This window comes from Microtus oregoni, unplaced genomic scaffold (genome assembly GCF_018167655.1).
Source record: "Microtus oregoni isolate MIOR12 unplaced genomic scaffold, Mior012 000026F_ref0000081, whole genome shotgun sequence".
NCBI classification, from domain to species: Eukaryota; Metazoa; Chordata; class Mammalia; order Rodentia; family Cricetidae; genus Microtus; species Microtus oregoni.
Window position 1 is genome coordinate 1,942,393 of NW_024543085.1, and position 21,852 is coordinate 1,964,244.

Sequence of the window (21,852 nt, forward strand, 5' to 3'; positions counted from 1 at the left end):
AAGAACCTCGCAGAGGAAAAGGAGTGCTTGGGGGCAGGGTTGAATGGGGTAAAGAAAGCCAGCAGCAGGGGACATACCCTGCTGGATAGCCAGAAAAGCTTAGGGAATTGGAGGGGGCCTGGATTCAGTTCCACCGGACTGTCTGGCCCTGTGGCCACTTACCTCTCTGGATCCCCTCAGCATGGGAGCCCCATTCTTGACCCTATAAACAAAACATTAAATTTAAACCACATACTGTCAGCTTTATAAATGAGAATATTATAGGAAAAAATTAATTAGCAAAACATTTACACCCCAATTAACCCAATGGCTATATGTTGTTCTTCCAATATTCAAAATTTAAAACTCAGCTATATGACCAAAACCACCTTTTAACTGCAAACATTCCATCGACTCAGCACTAGAATTTTAGTAAGAGATGACAAAATAAAGGTATGTCCTTTAGCAGGAATAATCAATCCAACATTAATTTATTCCTCAAACATGTGTTGGTGTCTACATTGCACTGAATGTTTTACAGAAAGCACAGGTAATTGAACATAATGTATACACCAAAGACTTTATTCTTGAATTAATTCAAATTAATTCAAGATTTTCAATGTGCTAGAGGTATGTGCATATGAATACAAGTGCCCTTAAAGGCTGCATGTATCAGATCACCTGGAGCTTATATGGAACAGCACTTGGGTCCTCTGAACAACAGTATATGCTTTCAACCATTGAGGAACCTCTTTAGCCATATATTTTTATTTTTGATTATCAAAGTTTGTATATATTACTTTACTATTATGAATTAATATCAAAGTTAGAAAATTATAGACAAGTTCTAACAGTTTATAAAATGGTCATTGATAAGGAAAATATGACTTTTACATACTTGATATTATAGTTCTAATATGGATTTATGTTAATAAGAGTTAAGAAAATGAAAAGACTAAAATTTAAATATTTATATTAACTGAAAAATATCCCTTAAATTTACCTGGCATAAGTTAATACCCAAAAAAACTATTTAATCTAAAATTGATCAAATTTCCGGAAAACATACTCTTCAATTACAAAGAACAAAAGAAAAATTATATTTTGAATAAATCAATGTTTGGATGTTTTATTAATTAAAGTTCCTACATCCTTCAAACTAGGTTAATATAATTTTGACCAAAGACTACAAAAGTACATTAGTGATGGAAACATAGATCCTGTATGCTTTTCCCCTTTGCATGCCTTCCTGTTCATTTCTCATACATCCATTGCATCATAGTAAACCTTATTACAAAAGACCTCCCTGATAATCTACTCCAGAATAAACGATGGCACAAAGGACTTAAGCATAGTTAAGTCACCGTGGCCCTATGAATCTGAATATTAGAATGCTTTCTAGGAGCTAGCTTTGCTTATATACTTAAATTAATTAAAAGTATGAAGTTTAGAAGGTGAACTTTGAGGACTCTACCAGTGGTTTGGTAGAGGCAGAAACACACAGAAAAGCATAGGCTGGCCAACTTAGCTTTGTACTGTGTGGTGTCTCTCTGGACTTCCCAGGTCAGAACCTGGCATCACCAGTTGCCTTATGTCACTGGCTGTGGAAAAATAAACATATTTCTGTTACTTTTCAGTCTCTGCCTGGAATCATTACCATTACATGTCCCTCACACTCAGTTTCCAATGAGCCAAACCATTGTCATCAATAAAAGTAGAGTTTCTATGTTCCATTGGTCACTCTATAATAAATGTTCTCTGAGTACTAAAATCCATTCTAGAAATAACACAATTAAATTCAAACTATTTAGTCATGAGAAATAAATGCAAAGTAAACATTTAATGGAGCCGACTAACATATACTGCTTTGAAATTGGCTTCTCTTTAAAGCAATAATCTAAAACATAATACTATAATTATTGCAAGAGTTTTAATCTAACAGTATGAATCTCTTTAGCTGACTTTACCACAGTCAGACATCTTATAATTGTTTTGTGTCTCTGTAAAGAAAAGCAACTTGCCTCGAATGTATTTCAATATTAAACTTAAGTGTGCAATTACAAAGTTAAAAGGAGGCATTTTAAACAACCAAGCATAAAATCTGTTAAAGTCCAATGCACTTTATTTTGATAATTTTTCTGAAATACACTATTGCCTATAACACTCATCTAATTTCCCTGGAAGAATGAGTTTATCTTGAGAGTTCTAAAGCAAATAGTTACTAAATAGTGCAAAAGTCTAATAAGTTTTTAGCTTCTATAACACGTACTCATTACTGATAAATGATAAAAGGATTCAGGAGAAAAGAATAATTATATTATTTTAAAGTTTAAATTAATAACTTAAAGCTTTCATATATTAGCATGTTTCTGTATTTTAAAAAGATGATGTCTCATGTTTCTGTTCATTTTAACATTCATTACAAGCATTAAAGAATCCACACGGACTCAGCTGTGCATTCTTATGAGCCATACCACAGGAATAGATACGTGAGAAAACACAGCAGGATATAAATATGCAAAACTCCAACTCTATACACTTGTATAGCGCTGACACCTGTTGAAGCCTGCAAAGCTGACTTACTTCATTAAAAGCACTGTCCTAAGTGCCATAAAATCTGTAGAATACATATACTTAAGATATGAATGTGGTTATACTTTAGTTACACTTTAGTTTCAAAGGTTATAATTAACGAAGCTTACATGAAGTTTAAAGTCAGATCTACTATGTTTGACTTTTTCAACTAAAAACGTCATGTATGTGTTTCTAATTTTTTATTTATCTTGAGGATTAAACAAAGGTTGGTAGGACTTGGCCCTGCACAGTTCAGTAACTTTCTTCTACTTCTCTCATGTCAAACATTTGCTTCTAGAATGCTGAAAGGTCTGTTCTCTCTAATAACTCAAGACAGTCTGGGGATTGAAACACAATTCCATCAGGTTGCTGATGATGCAAAGAAGCCTAAATGAACTAAATACCAGAAAAATTCCTAGAAAAGACAGTCAGGACAGTGGGAGAAGTAAGCCAAAATTCATCAGTGTATGAGGTGATGTGACAGATCAGAATCCCAAGAATCTCAACAAAAAGCACCTGCCAAGTGCCTAGCCTAGACTCCTTCGAATGGGATTCCATTCAATTGTCACAAAGAGCTTAGAAGTGCACTATTTCTATATGTGACTTTAATTCCTGTTTCACAAAATCAGCTTGAAATCAGAAGGAGGCCACAGCCAGGGTTTATGTCAGGCAAGTTAGTTCTGAAGCAGTTTGCCAGTAAGTTTATCTATCCATCAATAGAGCCTGATGACTGAACTCCAATTATCAAACATGATTTCAACTACCTCCTTAAGTAAACCCAATACAGTAAAGCCAATTTTGTAGAAACAGCTTTTTACATGGATGCAGGTGCCAAGGCTTCCCCACTCCAAGCTTCTAGCTCTACATCAAAATATTACATGTCAGATTTAACCTATTCTCAACTCAAACAATATTCAAGAATTTTATAATTTAAGTGACAAGAATAACATACATAGCTTATCCCTTTATACTCATGGACATCTATTATTTCCATAAGAATAAATTGTACTTTCTATTATTTGCAAGGGTTTGCTATACTTCTAAAGAACAAGACATAGTAAATTAAAAGTGACTGAGGTTTTTCAAGACGGGGTTTCTCTGTTGCTTTGGAGGCTGACCTGGAACTTGCTCTATAGACCAGGCTGGCCTTGAACTCACAGAGGTCTGCCTGCCTCTGCCTCCCAAGTGCTAGGATTAAAGGTGTGTGCCACTGCCCGGCCCAAAAGTGACTAAGTTTTAGGAAAAACTTGGACCTTTGGTATCTTTAGAAGTTGCTTTCGGCAACCTAAATGCCCCTTGAACGAAGAATGGCTAAGGAAAATGTGGTACAATTATACAATGGAGTACTACACAGCAGGAAAAAAATGACATCTTGAATTTTGCAGGCAAATGGATGGAGCTAGAAAACATCATTTTGAGTGAGGTAATCCAGACCCAGAAAGACAATTATCACATGTACTCATAAGTGGTTTTTAAACATAAAGCAAAGAAAACCAGCCTACAAACCACAATCCCAGAGAACCTAGACAACAATGAGGACCCTAAGACATTGATCTTATCTACATGGGAAGTAGAAAAAGACAAGATCTCCTGAGTAAATTGGGTGCATGGGGATGGTGGGATAGGGTTGAAGGGGAAGGGAGAGCAAGGGAGGGGAGCAGAAGAAAATGTAGAGCTCAATAAAAATCAGTAAAATTTAAAAAATGAAGCTGCTTTCTCAATTTTTACCACATAGAGATATCTACTGTCCTACACACTATCCAAACAGCTGCTAGTCTCAGATCATTTAAATAGAGATGGTACTGTGAAGTTTATCAAGCCTGTGATCACAATCAACTTCTCTAAAATGCATATCTCTTAGAGAATTAGCAATGAGTTTATAAACTATTATAAATAGGACATTTTTGTAATTTAAAATATCACCAAAACTGATTCATAAGAATGCCCTTTCTTAATGGCTTCAAAACAAAAGCAAGTAGAATACTGGCCAAGGATCCTGAATGGAACAGTGCGGGCAAGTACTTCCAGAGGAGTGCCTACCCGCAGGCATCTCAGCACGCAGCAGAGTGATATGTCAGGCTTAGCTCTCCACAAAAATAAAAATGTAATATTGATGGGTGCTGTAGAATAGCTTCTACCCCATCACATGTGACTCCTGCTGTTTCCATTAGTTCCAACTACAACTTGAATTACTAATGGTGACTTCTAAGTCTTAAGCTCTAATGTCATGCAATTGGCAGAGGACAGTTAAAAATGTCTGGAAACAATGAGTCACACTCTCAATACATAATAAAAATACCTGCTTGGAGGTTATATAATTATCTCAAGACCTGAAACCAAACTACCGGACATTAGTAACCCTTCCTGACTATGGCAGGTCAGGAGCTTCTTCTCCACTGTCTATGGACAGCGCTCAGTCCTGTGAAAATGTGAGTGAAGAAACAGAGGCTACAAGCCTCGGGCAGGTAAAGATGTGCTTAGGGAGCGCAGATCATCCACCTCATGTTAGCATTTCTTCCTACACCTCAGCCCTGTCTCCTCACGTCACTTAACTGCACTCAGATTTAGTGTTTGTAACCAGTAAAATATAGGCCCAAAGGATACACCACAGAAGAGCTCTTGAACTTAGTAGGGAATTATCAATGAGCGAAAAGAATTGAAAATGCATGCAGGCCAAATGGATAGACTCCTAAGTAAAAACAGAAAGAATAAAGATTTTGAAGTAGCAGTCAAAATTTGTCTCATTTGTTCTGTTTAATACAAGTGTTCATTTTGACTCATTTTGTTTAGAATCTTGAGCTTTGGGGATATTTCTAAGATTCTGTGTCAAGAATATAAATCACTTGAAGAAGCCACAAATACATTTTCATAAAAGTTTATTTTTGAACCTAGAAATATGCAAATTTCTAAAGTAGGAACAATACAGAATGTTTTGCAGTATTTTAATATTTTTTTTTTTTACTTAAATCCACCTTGCATTTTGATCTCTGTAAGCAAATAAAATGGTGCAGAACAACAATCCTCTGTGCTCTGGTTTCAGCACCAGCAGATTTTCAGTCCCCAGGGAATGGTAGAACATGTGCTAAAACAAAGGCAATTGATTTTTTTTCAACACTTCATTTCTCCACAGAGCTTAGCAACACTGAACTTCACATTATTCTGACACAAATAATCACCAAATGGCCCATCCATGCAGCTAGACATCAGAAAACAGTTCTAAAGCACACCAACAGAATTTATCATTAATATAGAACCATACCTACACTGATGCACATGTGTAGTATGCTCCCACAGAAATATGTCAATAGTTTTATGCAAAGAAGTTCTTATACAAACGTATTAAGACAATTATCGGGAAAAAGAAGTTGGTACATATATGGTAACAAGCGAGGCAAGCCCATCATCCCAGTGATGACAGCAAGCAAAGAAAGGGAACATTCTACCACCAGCCAACAGCCACCACAAAAGTGGATGTCAGCTTCTACAGCATTCTATTGCTCTTCCACTTGCTTCAGAAAGTTACACTTAGTGTAGCACAGGGTATATATAATATTGGTATTTAATCTGAATGGAAAAACATCAGTACAGTCACACAGATTTCAGGCTAACTCCAAACCCCTGAAAATAGGAGTCAAAATGAGTCAAGATGGAAGAGCAGTCAAAAAGCACTGGGTGGTAAAGTATGGTTTCTGAAAGAAGAAAGCTCCAGTAATCTTCAATGAAGAAAGCCATTAGAAACGTTGGGATGCTGGCTATCAAAGTGGTACCCCAAGATATTAACTGCAACAGATTCCAAGTCCACACTAACTTGTATCACCTCAGTTTAATAATCCAATAAATGACAAAAAAGACAAACAATGAAAACAACATCATATAGCATAGTAATTTTGTTTGGCTTCCTCTGGATAAAATCTTCAGTCTTCCCATGGTTTTACCTAGAAATCCAGTTGTAGAATCAAATTGTGAATCCTATGAAAGAATAAGAAAAACATAATAAATTCTAATATTCTACACATGCTCATTCCAAGCAATTTACATAAGATTATTAGTATGTATTTTTAAAGATAATTTGTATGTAATCAACTCAATTATCTATCTATTAGCTTAGGAAATCAGCCTGATTATTCTATGTAAAATAAAGCAGTTTTCTCAGTGGTTCTTTCATTATCCAATAAGGATTTCTTGCAGTTCCTGAGAATCATTAAAAAACTCAAAACTCAAATGATTTAGGACTTTCTTATTTCAATTATATGAATAAAAAGCCATTAACAATAAAGGCAAGTCATCTCTGTGCTAGTCAGCATGTCTTTGTCCACTTTCTGTTTAGAAATTTTTTCCCAAGGTCAAATGTGTGAGTGTTTAGATACTTCAGCTAAAATTTAATATGATTAGTGCCAAAAACGGTAGAGTCTTTTGTTTAGACAAATGACTTTGAAATACAGAGAAATTTACTAAAAGTTAAGAGAATATAGAAGTTGACAGAGCAGTAAGTGGAGGATTTAAATACATACACGAAAAATGCCATATTAAAATAAAGCCAGAAAAGCCTTTAAGACATGGAGACTAGCAGAGGTGAGAGACAACACACTTGCTTTAAGATCACAACATGCTGAGATGAGCAGGCACCAGCACAATGAGGCTCCACATAGCTTAGTCTCCACATAGCTCATGCATTTGAAACCCTTGCTTCTTCATTACTTCGGGATGCTTCTCACAAAATCTAAATGTTGGGCTCCCCTAAATGAGATTTTGAATGAGCTTACATGAAAAAAAAAAACCACAGGAATATCTGTTTTCAAAGAACACTGCATTTGATGCCATATTTGCTTTTAGATAGCTGTTTTGAATGCATGTGAAGAAACAAAGGAAGGTCTAGAGAAGCTGGGTATCCAAAGTTAGCATCAGTGACTGACTGGACGGCTGCTCTGAGAAGAAAAGGTACATGCTCTTGAGTTTGTTTAGACTAGAAATAAAGAGACCTTGTCTACTCAAATCTGAGGAATTTGCTCAGCAGTAAACCTTAGTTGGCGGAGGAAGTGTCTGTTAAGTGAAAGGCACTTAGTTGGTTGGACATAAAATGCTTTTTTATGGCTAGGTTAATAAATTACAAGTGCCTACCCATTACAATTTCTAAGACCACTCTAATAACCATCACCATTCGCTTCTCAACGGTGCTTTATACCAGAGTTAAAATGCATTGGCTTCAATGTTCACTTCTTATTTACATCTTAGACAAGAAGAACGCAAAAATACACTTGATAGAAATTCTAAACTGATTAGCTAAAAACTGAGTGAAGTCCAACAGGACTTACAATGCCAGGGTCTGTTTAACTGGATAAAAATAAAGGATAGGGTGGGGAAGAGTAAGAGGGGGAGCCATGAGAGTTGAATATGTCAAAATACATCATGGGAAATTCTTAAAGAACGTATTAAAATTTTATTTTTAAAAAGTATTACTGCATAAATTATATCTGTATAGAGTTGTTAACAAAAAATGTTTTTAAAAATGTAATTCCTTATACCTGGTCAACACACTAAATTTGAAAACATTAGATAAAATTTCTTAGTTAAAATCATTATAACTTACCATTTCAGATAATAGTTTGTTTTGGTTTCTAACTTCATGGCCTATTTCAATGGAAAGCTAGGAAGAAAGCATATACATTACTATTTACATGAAGGTATTCAAAAGTGATAAAGTAAAAGCAACACTGCCCTACTTAGCATATTTAATTTCTCAGATGAAACTGTATTCTAAAAATATACACTCTCTCCTCACACTTTGTCCAGTAAAAATATTGGAATATAAATTTAAAATTTTCCCCTTCCAACAATAAACATATCTCTCTTCTCTTCCTAATATTCAATCTCTATGTTAACATTCTCCTCCTGGCTCCCCTATTCTTGTATTCTTTCTTCTGTTTTTTTTTTTTTTTTTTTAGTCATATAAAAGTATTCACCCACAGATTCCGTTTTTATATTTTAGCAAATACAAACACTCACATGACCAATTCAAATACAGACATATACATTTAGTATTCTCTTAACAAAATATTGCATTTATTTGAATATAAGTGTAATGATGGAGGAAGGTCATTGGCTAATAAAGGCACTGCCCTGGCCCATTTTATTGGTTAGAGGATAGGTGGGAGGAGAAAACAGGACAGAACACTGGGAGCAAGATGAAGTGAGCTCAGAGACTACACAGCTCTCCTCTCGGGAGCAGACGCCTGAGAGAGACGCCATGCCCGCTCCGGGATGAAGCTCCGACCCAGTATGGACATAGGCTAGAAGATGCCTCAGAGAGAGACGCCATGCCCTGCTCCCGGCATGAAGCTCCGACCCAGGATGGACATAGGCTAGAATCTTCCCGGTAAGCGCACCTTGGGGTGCTACACACAGATGATTAGGAATGGGCTAAATTAATATGTGAGAATTAGCCTAGAAGAGAATGGGCCAGGCAGTGTTTAAAAGAATACAGTGTCTGTGTAATTATTTTGGGGCATAAGCTAGCCATGTGGGCGGCCTGGTGTGGGGGACGCAGCCCTGCAGCCCCATACTACTACATTTGGCGCCCAGACGTGTGAACAACTAAACCCACTTAAAAAACCTGAGAAGGCTTAAAAATAAGGGAGAGAGAGTTTAACACAGATTTTTGCTGTTTGTTGGTGGCGTGCTGTAGAGAGATTTCCTGATTCGGCAACAGTAGCAGAAAAAACGCTGTGTCATTTTAAAGCGCGACTTCCTGGGGCTGTGCCACCATTGCGATCTCTGTCTGACTCCTGCAGGAGACAGAGCTTTTGAATAGACCATTTGGAGTAAAGTGCTACGATTTGTTTGATGGCAACTAGACTCGCTGTGTTCTCGGGTCTGCTCTGCTTGCTAGAGGCAAGCATGCGCTTTCTTCTAAGAGAGGCTTCCTGACTCAGCTTTAGCTGCAAAGCCTGCAGCTCATTAAGAGGTCCTGCCACGAAACACTTAAACGGTGTTGACGAAAAGCTGAGCGCATGCTTTTCGGTTTTCAGCCGTAGCAGGAAAAAAGCTGCGCCGTTTAAAAATGCCGGCTTTCTGGGCTGTCCTGCCAGGGCAAACTCTGACTGTTTGAGGCAGGAGGGCCGGCTACTGAGAGAGGACTTGAGTGTTGTCTGTTGTAGCTCACTTGCTGGCAGGGACCTTGAAATGCCATCCAGTAAACATGGCTACAGCCAGTACCTCAGCCATGAGGCTGGAAAGCTAAGGAATGGACTGGATCTAGCTGGCAAAGCCACGCCTTTAGTCCTACTGAGATCGCTTGGTAAATTAAAGACTCATGTGGTCAGAAAAAGAGAGATATATAGTAAAGAGAGATTCAAAGACAAAGAAAATTTCTAAATGGTTTGAAGTGTGTTAAAAATATATGCAGACTAAAATTTAAAGTTCTTAAAGTAACAAAAAAAAAAGGAAGAAAGTTGTGTGTGTGGTAGCACACGCCTTTAATCCCAGTGCCTAGAAGGCAGAGACAAACAGATCTCTGTGAGTTCAAGGTGTAGTAGTGTACACCTTTAATCCCGAATGCCTGGGAGGCAGAGACAGGCGGATCTCTGAGAGTTCAAAGACAGCCTGGTTTACAGAGTTACTTCAGGTCAAAGATACAGAGAACCTGTCCCAAAAAGCAAAAAGTTAAAAGTAAAAATAAACAAAATAGAGGTTAAAACAAAGCTGCACAAAGATGGAAAATACACAGAGAATCTTGATACTGTATGCTATTATGCTCTCTTTGAATTGTTTGAATGCTGAGGAAGAAGCAACAGCTGCTAAAAGATATTTATTTATAAATGCTGCTGAACTAATCCGACATAGATATTTTGATGCCTTAACTTTGAAATTTGGATCTAAGGACATGATGCTTTGGAAAGGAGTTTCTTATTTTGTTTTCACAGAGGATGAGATGCTGTTCATTTCTTCTATTCTGATTTGGTATGATCGACCACGCCCTCCTGAAGGGTTGCAGTGAACATCTTCAGAAAATTGCTTCGCTCAACTGCCAACTGAGATGAAACTAGCACACAGGTTATACCATGAAAGACCTAATTAACGACGCCCCCATTCAGCAGGAAGCAGTTTGGAGAGAAATAACTGCGCCCATATTCCCAAAAAATGTTTATAAATGTTCTTTTACATTTAAAGGGGGATATGATATAGATATGAATAATTTGCATTAGTATAGATTTTGCTTTATTGATAGCGATTTAAGGTCAATTTTGTTATATGTATAAGTGTTTCTGATTTTGATTAAGGTATTGTGATTGTGTAGTTCATTTAAATATGTACTGTATAATTAAGAAATATAGGTTGTTAATGGATAATCATCGATAATAGTAAAGCTTGTAGTCATGTTAGTTAGATTTTCTAGATATATAGAGATGTATTTCAGTTAGATAGACATTCTTCATGTCTTTCAAAGATTACAGAATAGGACATTTAATGTTTTAATAACTGAGGACTTTTCATGACAATGAGACACTCTGCTCCTGGCAGCACCAATCTACTTCAAGAGGAAGATGGGCATCGAAGAGGCACCTTATGGAGTTTGATAGCCATTTGGGCAAGAAACTGCTCTTGCCTGGACTATTGCATAAACTGGACACAGAGAACCCGCAGAGAGAGGACTACTGAACTTGCCTAAGGTGAGATGATCTTTCGGGGTTCCTGATTCATTTTGAAAGAGTCTGCGAGACATTCTGCAGGACACAACAGATAGTGACTGAACTGACTTTGAATTTTCCTGCTTTATGGAAATGTCTGCTGGATACCATGGGCCTGAAGGCTGAAGATGGATGTCCCAACGGTACAAAAGAACTTTGGGTGACTGTCCAGGCAGCGAGATGTCTTTGTCATTTCTAGAGTTTGAAGTTTCTTAGTATATTACTAAGGTAGTATATTACTTAGGTAATATATCTTTCTGGAGTCTTTGATGGAGTTAAGAATAGTTAGTTATAGTTATAGTTTTCCTTAGTTATGATAAAGATTATTGTAACTTTTACTTGATAACTGTTTTCTTATATGTAATTTTGCTATGTTAAAGCCTTCTTTTTGTTTAAACCGAAAAAGGGGAAATGATGGAGGAAGGTCATTGGCTAATAAAGGCACTGCCCTGGCCCATTTTATTGGTTAGAGGATAGGTGGGAGGAGAAAACAGGACAGAACACTGGGAGGAAGAGGAAGTGAGCTCAGAGACTACACAGCTCTCCTCTCGGGAGCAGACGCCTGAGAGAGACGCCATGCCCGCTCCGGGATGAAGCTCCGACCCAGTATGGACATAGGCTAGAAGATGCCTCAGAGAGAGACGCCATGCCCTGCTCCCGGCATGAAGCTCCGACCCAGGATGGACATAGGCTAGAATCTTCCCGGTAAGCGCACCTTGGGGTGCTACACACAGATGATTAGGAATGGGCTAAATTAATATGTGAGAATTAGCCTAGAAGAGAATGGGCCAGGCAGTGTTTAAAAGAATACAGTTTGTGTGTTGTTATTTCGGAGCATAAGCTAGCCGAGCGGGCGGCTGGGGTGCTGGGGAAGCGGCCCCGCTGCCCTTATTACTACAGTGTAATTCGTTATTTTAAAGACTTTGGGTTTAAAATAATAATAAATTGGAAAAACCCTTAAGGTTAGTATTATCTGATGGAGGAAGGTCATTGGTTAAATAAAAAGAAACTGCTTGGCTCTCATTGGTTAGAGATAGGTGGGAGGAGTAAACAGAATGCTGGGAGGAAGAGGAAGTGAGCTCAGACTCCACAGCTCTCCTCTCAGGAGCAGACGCCTCAGAGAGATGCCATGCTCCCAGCTCCCAGGCAGACACACACCATGAAGCTCCGACCCAGGTTGGACTAGGCTAGAATCTTCCCGGTAAGACCGGTTCTCACAGATTATTAGAGATGGGTTGATCGGGATATCAGAATTAGCCTGTAAGGGCTAGAGCTAAAGGGCCAAGCAGTGTTTAAACGAATACAGTTTGTGTGTTGTTATTTCGGAGCATAAGCTAGCCAGGCTGCCGGGGTGCTGGGGATGCAGCCCCGCCGCCCTAATTACTAAAATTATCTATAACCTAAAATTATATAAAAAGAATATGAGTGTGTAAAACAGCAGTTGCTATGCAAAACTATACCTCATAGCTTACACAACAAATTCATCAGAGATTTCCCTTCTAATGAACTTAAACACAATTAATTACTGAGAGTCTTTGTAAACAACTATTAAATGTTCTTCTCAATTTAATCTGAGTGAAAACCAATCACAGATAATACTGATATGGAATTATACTAAAATTATGGCGATCAGATATGAAGTTTTCCTCCAAATTCATCAAATCAGAGATAACAAAGCAGGCAGCCCAACTCACCCAACTACTTAACATGCCATTCAGGCAAAAGGAATAAAATCTCCAGTCTTCTAATATGGGAGCTCAATAATCAACACTAGAGGGTTCTGCTTGTTTATTTAAGACATTCAATTCTATGTCCTTCCCAAACTTATGTTTCTTAACCTCTGAACATTATACATGATTAGGTCCATAGATTAAATCGTTTTAATTAATATGATTTTGAAAACAATACCATATATCAAAACTCTAATTTGAGTCCAAGCTGAATACAGTTTAATTTTTCAATGACTGAAACTAAATACCAATTCCATGTAACAATGTGAGCATCTACTGAATGCTTCACATGTATCATATGTTTATTGCACTGGAGAATCAAGACTCATGCTTTTAACATCACCTTCTATAATTCCTTTAACAAAAATTCACTCAGTATTGCTAAGAAGGAACTATACTGCATGTCACAAATGACCCTAGGTTTATAGCGAATGAGTCAATTCTGGATGTAGTACTGAGATACAGCATGGAAAGAGGCAGGTGCAGCGATGGGGCCTTTCATGAAGAAGACAACTTCAAAGTAAGGAGGAAGACAATGAAACTGCTTAAGGCAAAGTTTAATTTTGAAAATATGGAATAGGGGCAACATCAGTATGCAGAGAACAAAAGAGAATTCTTATTTTTCTGGCATCAAATCCGTATGCATTCTTGATGTGCTGAAGAGAAGTTCTGCTCTGAGGAACATATAGCACAATCAGTCTACAGAATGTGAACTTAACCTTTTAAGGAACAGTGGACTCCAAAGACTTCAGAGCGGGCAGGATAAGCTTTAACAAAATTCTACCAATGACTGTGACAACATAACATAGACCAGGGAAAGCTGAGACAGGTCAAGAGATTCCTCCAGGGGCCTAAGCATAAAAATCAGGACTGTGTTAGAGAACAACAAGAAAGCCATGACTCAAACAAGGCTCAAAGACCGAGGAGAGAAAGACTTGTGTAATGTATTCAAGCCTCTATCAGAAAAGGCTAGAGGAGCTATTTCAATGGCTCTCCTGACGCTCTGTCCAATGGAATTATTGGACAAGAAAATTTAAAATTTCTCTTCCTTCTAACAGTGGCACCTCTCACCTCTCTTTCTCATAGTAGTCAACCTACCTATCAATACTCTCTGGTTATGTTATTTTAGCAAACTCTGTTTTCTCCTTCAGTCATAAAAATTAAATGCTTTCATCTGTATATTCCTTACAATTTACAATGTACAAGTATTCATATAAACAAGTCAAATACATACATACACATTTAATATTTTCTTAACAATATATGGTATTTCTTTTATTATAAATCTAGACTGACTGTTTTAAATATGTTTTCTTTACTATAATAACAAATTGGAAAGAAATTACAAGTTAACATTATCTAAACTTAAAATTATAAAGAACACATGACTGGCTCTGTTTAAACTACTACATGAATGTACAGTACATTTTAGATTTTGCTAGGTACACAACACAAATACACAACTGAGGTTTGAGAAAAATTAAACCAAAGTACCCTATCTTTTAAGTTGTGGCATCTTCTAACTTACTTATGGGCAGCCTGCACTTGTGCGGCACTGTGACCTCACCGCACAAGTTTCTAAGTTAGTTCCTTATTAAGATGACAGTGAGCACAAATCTAAAGGTGAAGTGGGAAAGCACTGGTGCTGTACTTACAGATTTGATAGCATCCACTTTGCTCCTCAGACTTTCAGTGAGTCTGTCGTTCTCTTCTTCACAGGCATTATATCCACTACTGGCATAGCCATAGTTCCCATAGCTGCCAGGAGCTGCTCCATCACCTACGAGGATCAGAGGCAACTGGTAGGACTGCAAACAAAACCTTCAGCTACTTTCCAAAGTCTAGCAGTTAAAACAAGCCGAAAAAGACGCCTGGAGGGCGTTGCAGACCCCATATATTTACAATAGTTACACTGAAAATCAATTTTAAAAAATCAGAACATTAAAATTAAAACAATTCTTTTTATACCCTCTTTTAAGGAAAGTATGCATTTTTTCAATACACATTTATTAATTGCTTAAAGACACTAAAACAGGTACTGATATACAAGAATATTTGAGAGAAACTTCTTGCATACTAGAAATACATGTTTTAATAAAGGACACAAACATAGAAACATCCACCCAAAAGAGAAGCTAGATGATAAGAGAAAAGGTGTGGAGGATGGGGTTCCCGTGGCAGAAAGATGCTGGTTCTTTAACGAGCAACTTCTCTTCTAAGAAGCAAGTGGTGAAAAGTGAAGAAACAAAGGGAAGTAGAGGCCATTAGTGAACGCCGAGGAAAAAGGTCCAGTAGCTTGTAGAGGCTATAAGCTGAGATTTATAAAGAAGTCACTCATTTTTATCAACAAGTATTCGAGAAACATCCATGTATCAACTCTACTTTTCTGCTATTTGTAAGAAGTTGCATATAGGACACGGTTTAAAAATCACAATATCCATTATTCTGTCTACTACAGTACTTGATAGTCACTAGGAAAACAACAGGTATAGTGAGCATTGGGCAGCAAATACATATATAAATGTGTTGGGACTGGGATATTATTTCACCAAGGTTTTTATAAACTGATGTCAGAATTTTCATTGCAAAGGAAGAAAGTGGGCTACACAGCAGAGAAGAGTGATTGTTTCTAATAAAACAATAAAGAAAATCACGAAGACCAGTGACCAAAATCATCCAGTATTTCTAGGAGAATAAATTGACAATGGCTGTGGCAATATAGCTGGATTAGTTTCTGTCTTTCCATATATGAGATCTCTCAACAAAAGGGTTCCTTGGTCTCAAGTCAGCTGTTGAGAAGTCACACTGTTGGATGGACCTAGAATTATATGTTTTGATATTGGGACTTCAGAAGAACAAAGCCCCCAAACTTTGGAATGTGGTGTTAAGAGGTACTTCCGTCTATGTGCTGCTTTCATTAATGAATAAAGAAACTGCCTTGGCCTGTTGACAGGGCAGAACTTAGGTAGGTGGGGAAGACGGAACTGAATTCTGGAAGGAAGAAAGCAGAGTCAAAGAGACATCGTGGAGCCACCATAGACAGACATGCTGAATCTTTGCCCATAAGCCACTGCCACGTGGTAATACACAGATTACTCTAAATGGGTTAAATCAATATAAAAGTTAGCCAATAAGAAGCTAGAGCTAATGGGCCAAGCAGTCTTTTAATTAATATGGTTTCTGTGTGGTTATTTCGGGGCTAACTAGCTGAGCATCAGGGATGAAGAAGCGGGCCCTCCTCCTACAGGTATGGTTTGACAAAAAGAGTGGAGAATGTATTAAAGGGACTAGATTATCCACGGTTAGAAGCAGTTTCTCTAGTGAACCAAGAAAGCGGAATAAAGGAATAGCTTAAAGCTACAGGCTACCATAGGCTCAAGCAGCAAACGGAGTAGCAATAGTAGTAAGAACAAAAACTGTAACAGCCAAGAGGGTAGACAGCAGGAAGTCTGAATGATGGTTGATGTGTGAATGAGAAACTCTTTCAAAGCACAGCACAAATTTAATTTTATTAAATAGCAAAACTCTTGAGTCCTTACAGCTTGGATTGTATAACATCAACTTTGACATCTAGATTGAACTATAAGATCACAAATTAATCATTCTATACTTCCATTTACACACATGTACACACAGGCACATACATGAACAGGTGTGCACATACCACCACCACCTCAGTACTTTAAGTGAATACTTGTAAATTACTGAATAAAGAATACAATTTTAATTTACTGCTAAGCAACTTCATTAAGAGCAGAGTATCTTATGCATCTACTTTCTCCCATACATATGAGCACTTTCTATGCATCAGAAACCTACAATTCTCCTTATACCACAACAACAAAAAGTTGAATATTCCAAACAGATGGCACAGTTACATACTCACATCTCCTATCAAATACTGGCATGCTATCCATGAGGTTCTCAGTACAAGTTTTCAAACAGATTAAAAGCTGCTGAACTGTGCACAATCATTTCTTCCCACTCACCAACTAAAATACCACTTAAAATACCCTGTGTAACCTCTAACAAGAGCAAGATCTGTAACTTGTCTATGTGACTAAGGATCTCAGTAGGACACACAGTCTAGTAAGTTACTCTGGAATAGCTAAAGTTAATTACTGGATAACTTCACCAAGGAATTCATTCAAATTTAATGGCTATTTTATTTCTTTTGTTTTGACTCTCTGGCCAATCTTAAGTTTAATTGTAGAGTTCTTCCACTTTTTCCTTTAAAGTAAAATTCTCACTTTTTGTTCAGAAATTGTTGATGCAGTTCCAAATCTGACTTTCTTCAAACTATCCTCCATTCCAATGCAGAAAAACAAAAACAAACAAAACTAAAATTCCAGAGCTCCTATTCCAAACCTAACCCATTTTTTTCTGTGCGAATCACTTACTAGCATTAAGAGCTGTAGAAAAACAATCCTGAGGTCATCTGCAACCTGTTATTTCTGAAAAATGCTCCTTCCGTGAAGCATGTACCATCAGTAACCAGGCCAATTCACTTACAGCTCATGTGAAGTGTGACAGATTTTTACACATAAATGCCTGTCACATTTGCTAGTATTTCATATTTGCTAAAATTTCAAGTAAACATGCGTTGGTACTTTAATAGGTCTTCATAATTTTACACCAATGCTCTTCTCAACTGCACAGACACTTTAGAAAAAATTAGGAAGGGACTCTTGTCTAGAGACTCCTCTTTAATTGAAAATCTAATTTACTATCTTTCTGAATAATTCCAACACATAACCAGAGCTAAGAACCTATTGACAAATTCATGCCCTGCATGTAATAAAAACAGTTAGCACAAACATCCCAATAGGCCAGTGGCCTGCTGATGAAATGTAAATTCCTTCCATAAACAAAGATCTTCAGAATGCTTCAGGGTCCTAGCTTCAAAGTGACTTGATCACATAATCTCTTGCATACATCCTTCATAACTCAATGCCTGAATCTCTGTCATCTTCCTATTTAGAACCTACTTCTCCCGCTCTGGCCTGGGGAAGTACACAACGAACCATTCAGTATTAAATCCCTACGGCATTCACCATCTATTGAACTTAACTGGTGTTGGGGTGAAAATTACCACCTTGGATCAGTTTCAGAAGCAATTTGTCTTCTGCTCCTCAGTTACATGTGAAGCTTTGGGAAGTCCACACTAATTCACAAATGACCATGCAATAAGACTTAGGTTGCCATTAAGTGTTTGTTGTCATTAGTAATGGAAGAATTTAGGAAGAATAATGTCACTTGATATTATTCTTATATAATAATTATATTATTATATAATAATGTATAACTATATTATTATATAATAATGTATAACTATACATTATTTGGCAAGGACTACTTCTTCCAATGATTGCAAGCATTCAAAAAAACTAAATTTATAAGTTCCGTCAGAAGCAACTATTTATTGATAACTGTGTAAGTCTGTATTACTAGCACGTCTCACCGCCAATATTTTTCTATGGTTTTAAATTACCCGGTTTCTAGTCCTATAAGTAACCCTATTAAAAATACCACTATCCTCTTCCTCTCTGTATTTCTCTTTCCCTCGTCCTTCCTTTACCCTTCTTTCAATAAACTCCTCACTTAAAAAAAAAAAAAAAACCCTATCTCTCTTCACTGTCCTGAGTACTGTATTCCTTTTCATACAATTAAAATTCATACACAGCAGTGGGTTCTGGACTGAAAAAAAAAAACCTTTATTTATCTCCCATGTCTAATTTAAAGTGTTTATTCACTGGCTTTAGACACCTGAAACTTTTTTAAAATACGTTTTTTACAACTTATGGTGGAATGGAAACATCCTTTTCCATGTTTCATTCATTTTTTAAAGCACTCTGCCCTTCCTTTACAAAAAATAAACAAAAAACATGTTAAAATAGAACTTCAGAACCAGAAAATGCTATTCTAATTATCTTGTTATTATTTCTCCTGATCCATAAAGACAAAAACAAATGTTAAGTCATCAAAACTTATCACCATCTATTGCCTTAACAGTGGGACAAGGTCTAACTCAGAAACGTACCAAGTAAATCGCCTTTGATCGAGACCTCTCACAACTCAACTGCCACTTAAACAATAATGACGTGTAAATTTACCTTTGTACTAACAGATCATTATTAGCAGACACTGAGTTTAACATCTACTCTCCAAATGTCACTTCTAAGACAAGTAAGATCCACAATGAGTGAAGAAAAGGGACCTGGGCAAGGCTTGGAAAACACGGCTACTTCCCAAACTAGCACATCAAAAAGAAAAATCCAAACAACCAATACTCCACCACTCTGCTACAACCTACCATATAAACTTTCCTGTGAATTAAACTTAAGGAAGCAGCTCGGACCTGGGACAAATGATGCCCTTCCACTTGGAACCTCCTTCAAAGAACCCAAACAGTTGTCTTTCCGCCCTCAGAGTCACTGACAGAAGGCCGGTAGAGTTCCCCCCACGCCCCCACTCCTGGCTCGGATGGTCCTAGGGTCCCCAAAGCTCGAATCTCTGTCCTGTTCTTACCCAGGCCTGCACGCCTCATCCTGCCTGGAGAGGGAAAGGCGGGCGAGAAGGAGTGGGTAGGAAAGGGTCAGGGCCACCCGACCTCGGCTTCACTTCGAGCGCCCCTCAAAGCACCAACTTTTTGCCTCTGAGCGCCACGACATCAGTAGAGTCTAAACCCCGCGCCGGTTTATGTCGTCACCAGGACACTTCTAGGCTCCGTGCAATGAGGTTTAGTTGCATTCTGGGAAATGTAGTTTTCGGCCAGCTCTGGGCTGTTGGCGAGGAGGCTGGCCTGGAGCGGGCGGAGCTTCCGGAAGAGTGACGGTCGCGGCTGGGGCTCCAAAGTCTGGGTGTTTTCCTCTTCCCGGGCCTCCAGTATGGTACTTTCTGTTGTTAGGGCAAACTTTAGCCCACGGTATTTACTCCTTCACGGACGGGATGATGGTTGATTCATCCTTCCTGGTTCATCCTAGTACTCCACTTTCTCAAAGTCGGGTGAGGAAACGTCAGGGAAAACTTGGTTGACTATTCTCCTCTTGGTGCCTGAGCCTCTCATCCATTTGTTCCTGATAGTTCAGTAGACCCATTTCCTTGGAGTAGGACTCCTGGTAGGAAAGCCTGGCGTCTCTCATCCCTTGTCAATGCGTTTGTTCCAAGTCTGGAAAGACCGGTGCCATTTGGCTCTTAAACTCTCCCTCCCAGGTAGACCTTTTAAAACTTACACATAAATACCTAGTACTTGTTTTCGTGGAGTAAGGAGTCAATGTAAGGGCTTAAAAACTTCTTGAGAGGAATGGGAAGGCAGTGGTTTATATCAAAGGATCATTATGGGATTGCAAAGGAATAATGGTTTTTGAAAACTGAGAGTTGTTCCCAATCCATGTTCAGATACATCACAGTTTTATTGCTAATGTATAACCGTGGTATAGTATTTATAATGGAGCTTTCTGAAAGTGTAATCTTCGAAAAGTGGTTTCCCATTAGAAACACTGGTCATAAACATCAATTTTCAAACATGAACAATGAATATAATCCTAGCTTAAGTCTCTACTTTACGGCTGTATCTGCAAAATACACCCAAAACAGTTTTCAATGTCATTTTTTGGTTATTTTATTTTTTTATTGTTTTTATTGAGCTGTAAAGTTTTCTCTGCTCCCCTTCCTCCCTCCTTCCTCTCCTACTCTCTCCCATGGTCCCCAGTTTACTCAGGAGATCTTGCCTTTTTCTACGTCCCATGTAGTGTTAGATCCATTTATGTCTCTCTTAGGGTCCTCATTGTTGTCTACATTCTCTGGGATTGTAAATTGTAGGCTGATTTTTCTTTGCTTTATGTCTAAAAGCTAGTTATGAGTGAATTCATATGAAATTTGTGTTTCTGGGTTTGAGTTACCTCACTCAATATGATGTTTTCTAGATCTATCCATTTGCCTGTAAATTTCAAGATGTCATCATTCTTTTTTCTGCTGTGTATACTCCATTGTGTAAATGTACCACAATTTCCTTATTCATTCTTCATTTGAGGGGCTTTTAAGGTTGTTTCCAGGATCTGGCTTTGGCAAACAATGCTCCTATGAACATAGTTGAGCTCTTGTCCTTGTGGGACGATTGGGCATCCTTTGGGTATATACTCAAAAGTAGTATTTCTGGGTCTTGGGGTTGAGAAATAGCTATACTGATATTGAAAGGGGTTGTACCAGTTTCCACTTCCACCAGTAATAGATGAGTATTCCCTTTTTCCCACAATCTCTCCAGCGTAAGTTGTCTTCAGGGTTTTGATCTAGGCCATTCTTACAGGTGTAATATGAAATCTCAGAGTTTTGTTTTGATTTGCAATTCTCTGATGACTAAGAATGTTGAACATTTCCTTAAGTGTCTTTCAGCCATTTTAAATTCCCCTGTTGAGAGTTTTCTGTTTAGGTCTGTACCCCATTTTTTTTTTATTGGATTATTAGTTTTTTTGATTTCTTGAGTTTTTTTGATATATTCTTTGTATATTTCTGGATACCAACATGTAGAAGAATGAAAATAGATCCATATCTTTCACCATGCACAAAACTCAAGTCCCAGTGGATCAAAGACCTCAACATAAAGCCAACCACACTGGACCTCATAGAAGTGGGAAGTACAGTTGAATGCATTGGCATAGGAGATCACTTCCTAATTATAATTCCTATAGCACAGATACTGAGAGAAACAATTAATAAATGGGACCTCCTGGAACCGAGCAGCTTTTGTAAAGCAAAGGACACAGTCAAAAGACAGAACGGCAGCCAACAGAATGGGAAAAGATCTTCACCAACCTCACAGGGGACAGAGGGCTGATCTCCAAAATATTCAATGTGATATTTTTACTGAGGAAATAAACTTAACTCAA

General features: G+C 37.8%; 1 protein-coding gene across 1 annotated transcript; it reads right to left on the bottom strand.

The window, feature by feature from the left end:
• Positions 1 to 5,412: 5,412 nt before the first annotated feature.
• On the bottom strand, positions 5,413 to 19,652 carry Bet1 (Bet1 golgi vesicular membrane trafficking protein). The gene is made up of 4 exons (XM_041675611.1): positions 19,496 to 19,652; positions 14,623 to 14,747; positions 8,141 to 8,197; positions 5,413 to 6,522 (listed from the first exon to the last, which is right to left on the bottom strand). The coding sequence occupies exons 1-4, from the start codon at positions 19,512 to 19,514 to the stop codon at positions 6,367 to 6,369; spliced, it is 357 nt and encodes a 118-aa protein (XP_041531545.1). The 5' UTR covers positions 19,515 to 19,652; the 3' UTR covers positions 5,413 to 6,366.
• Positions 19,653 to 21,852: the final 2,200 nt, after the last annotated feature.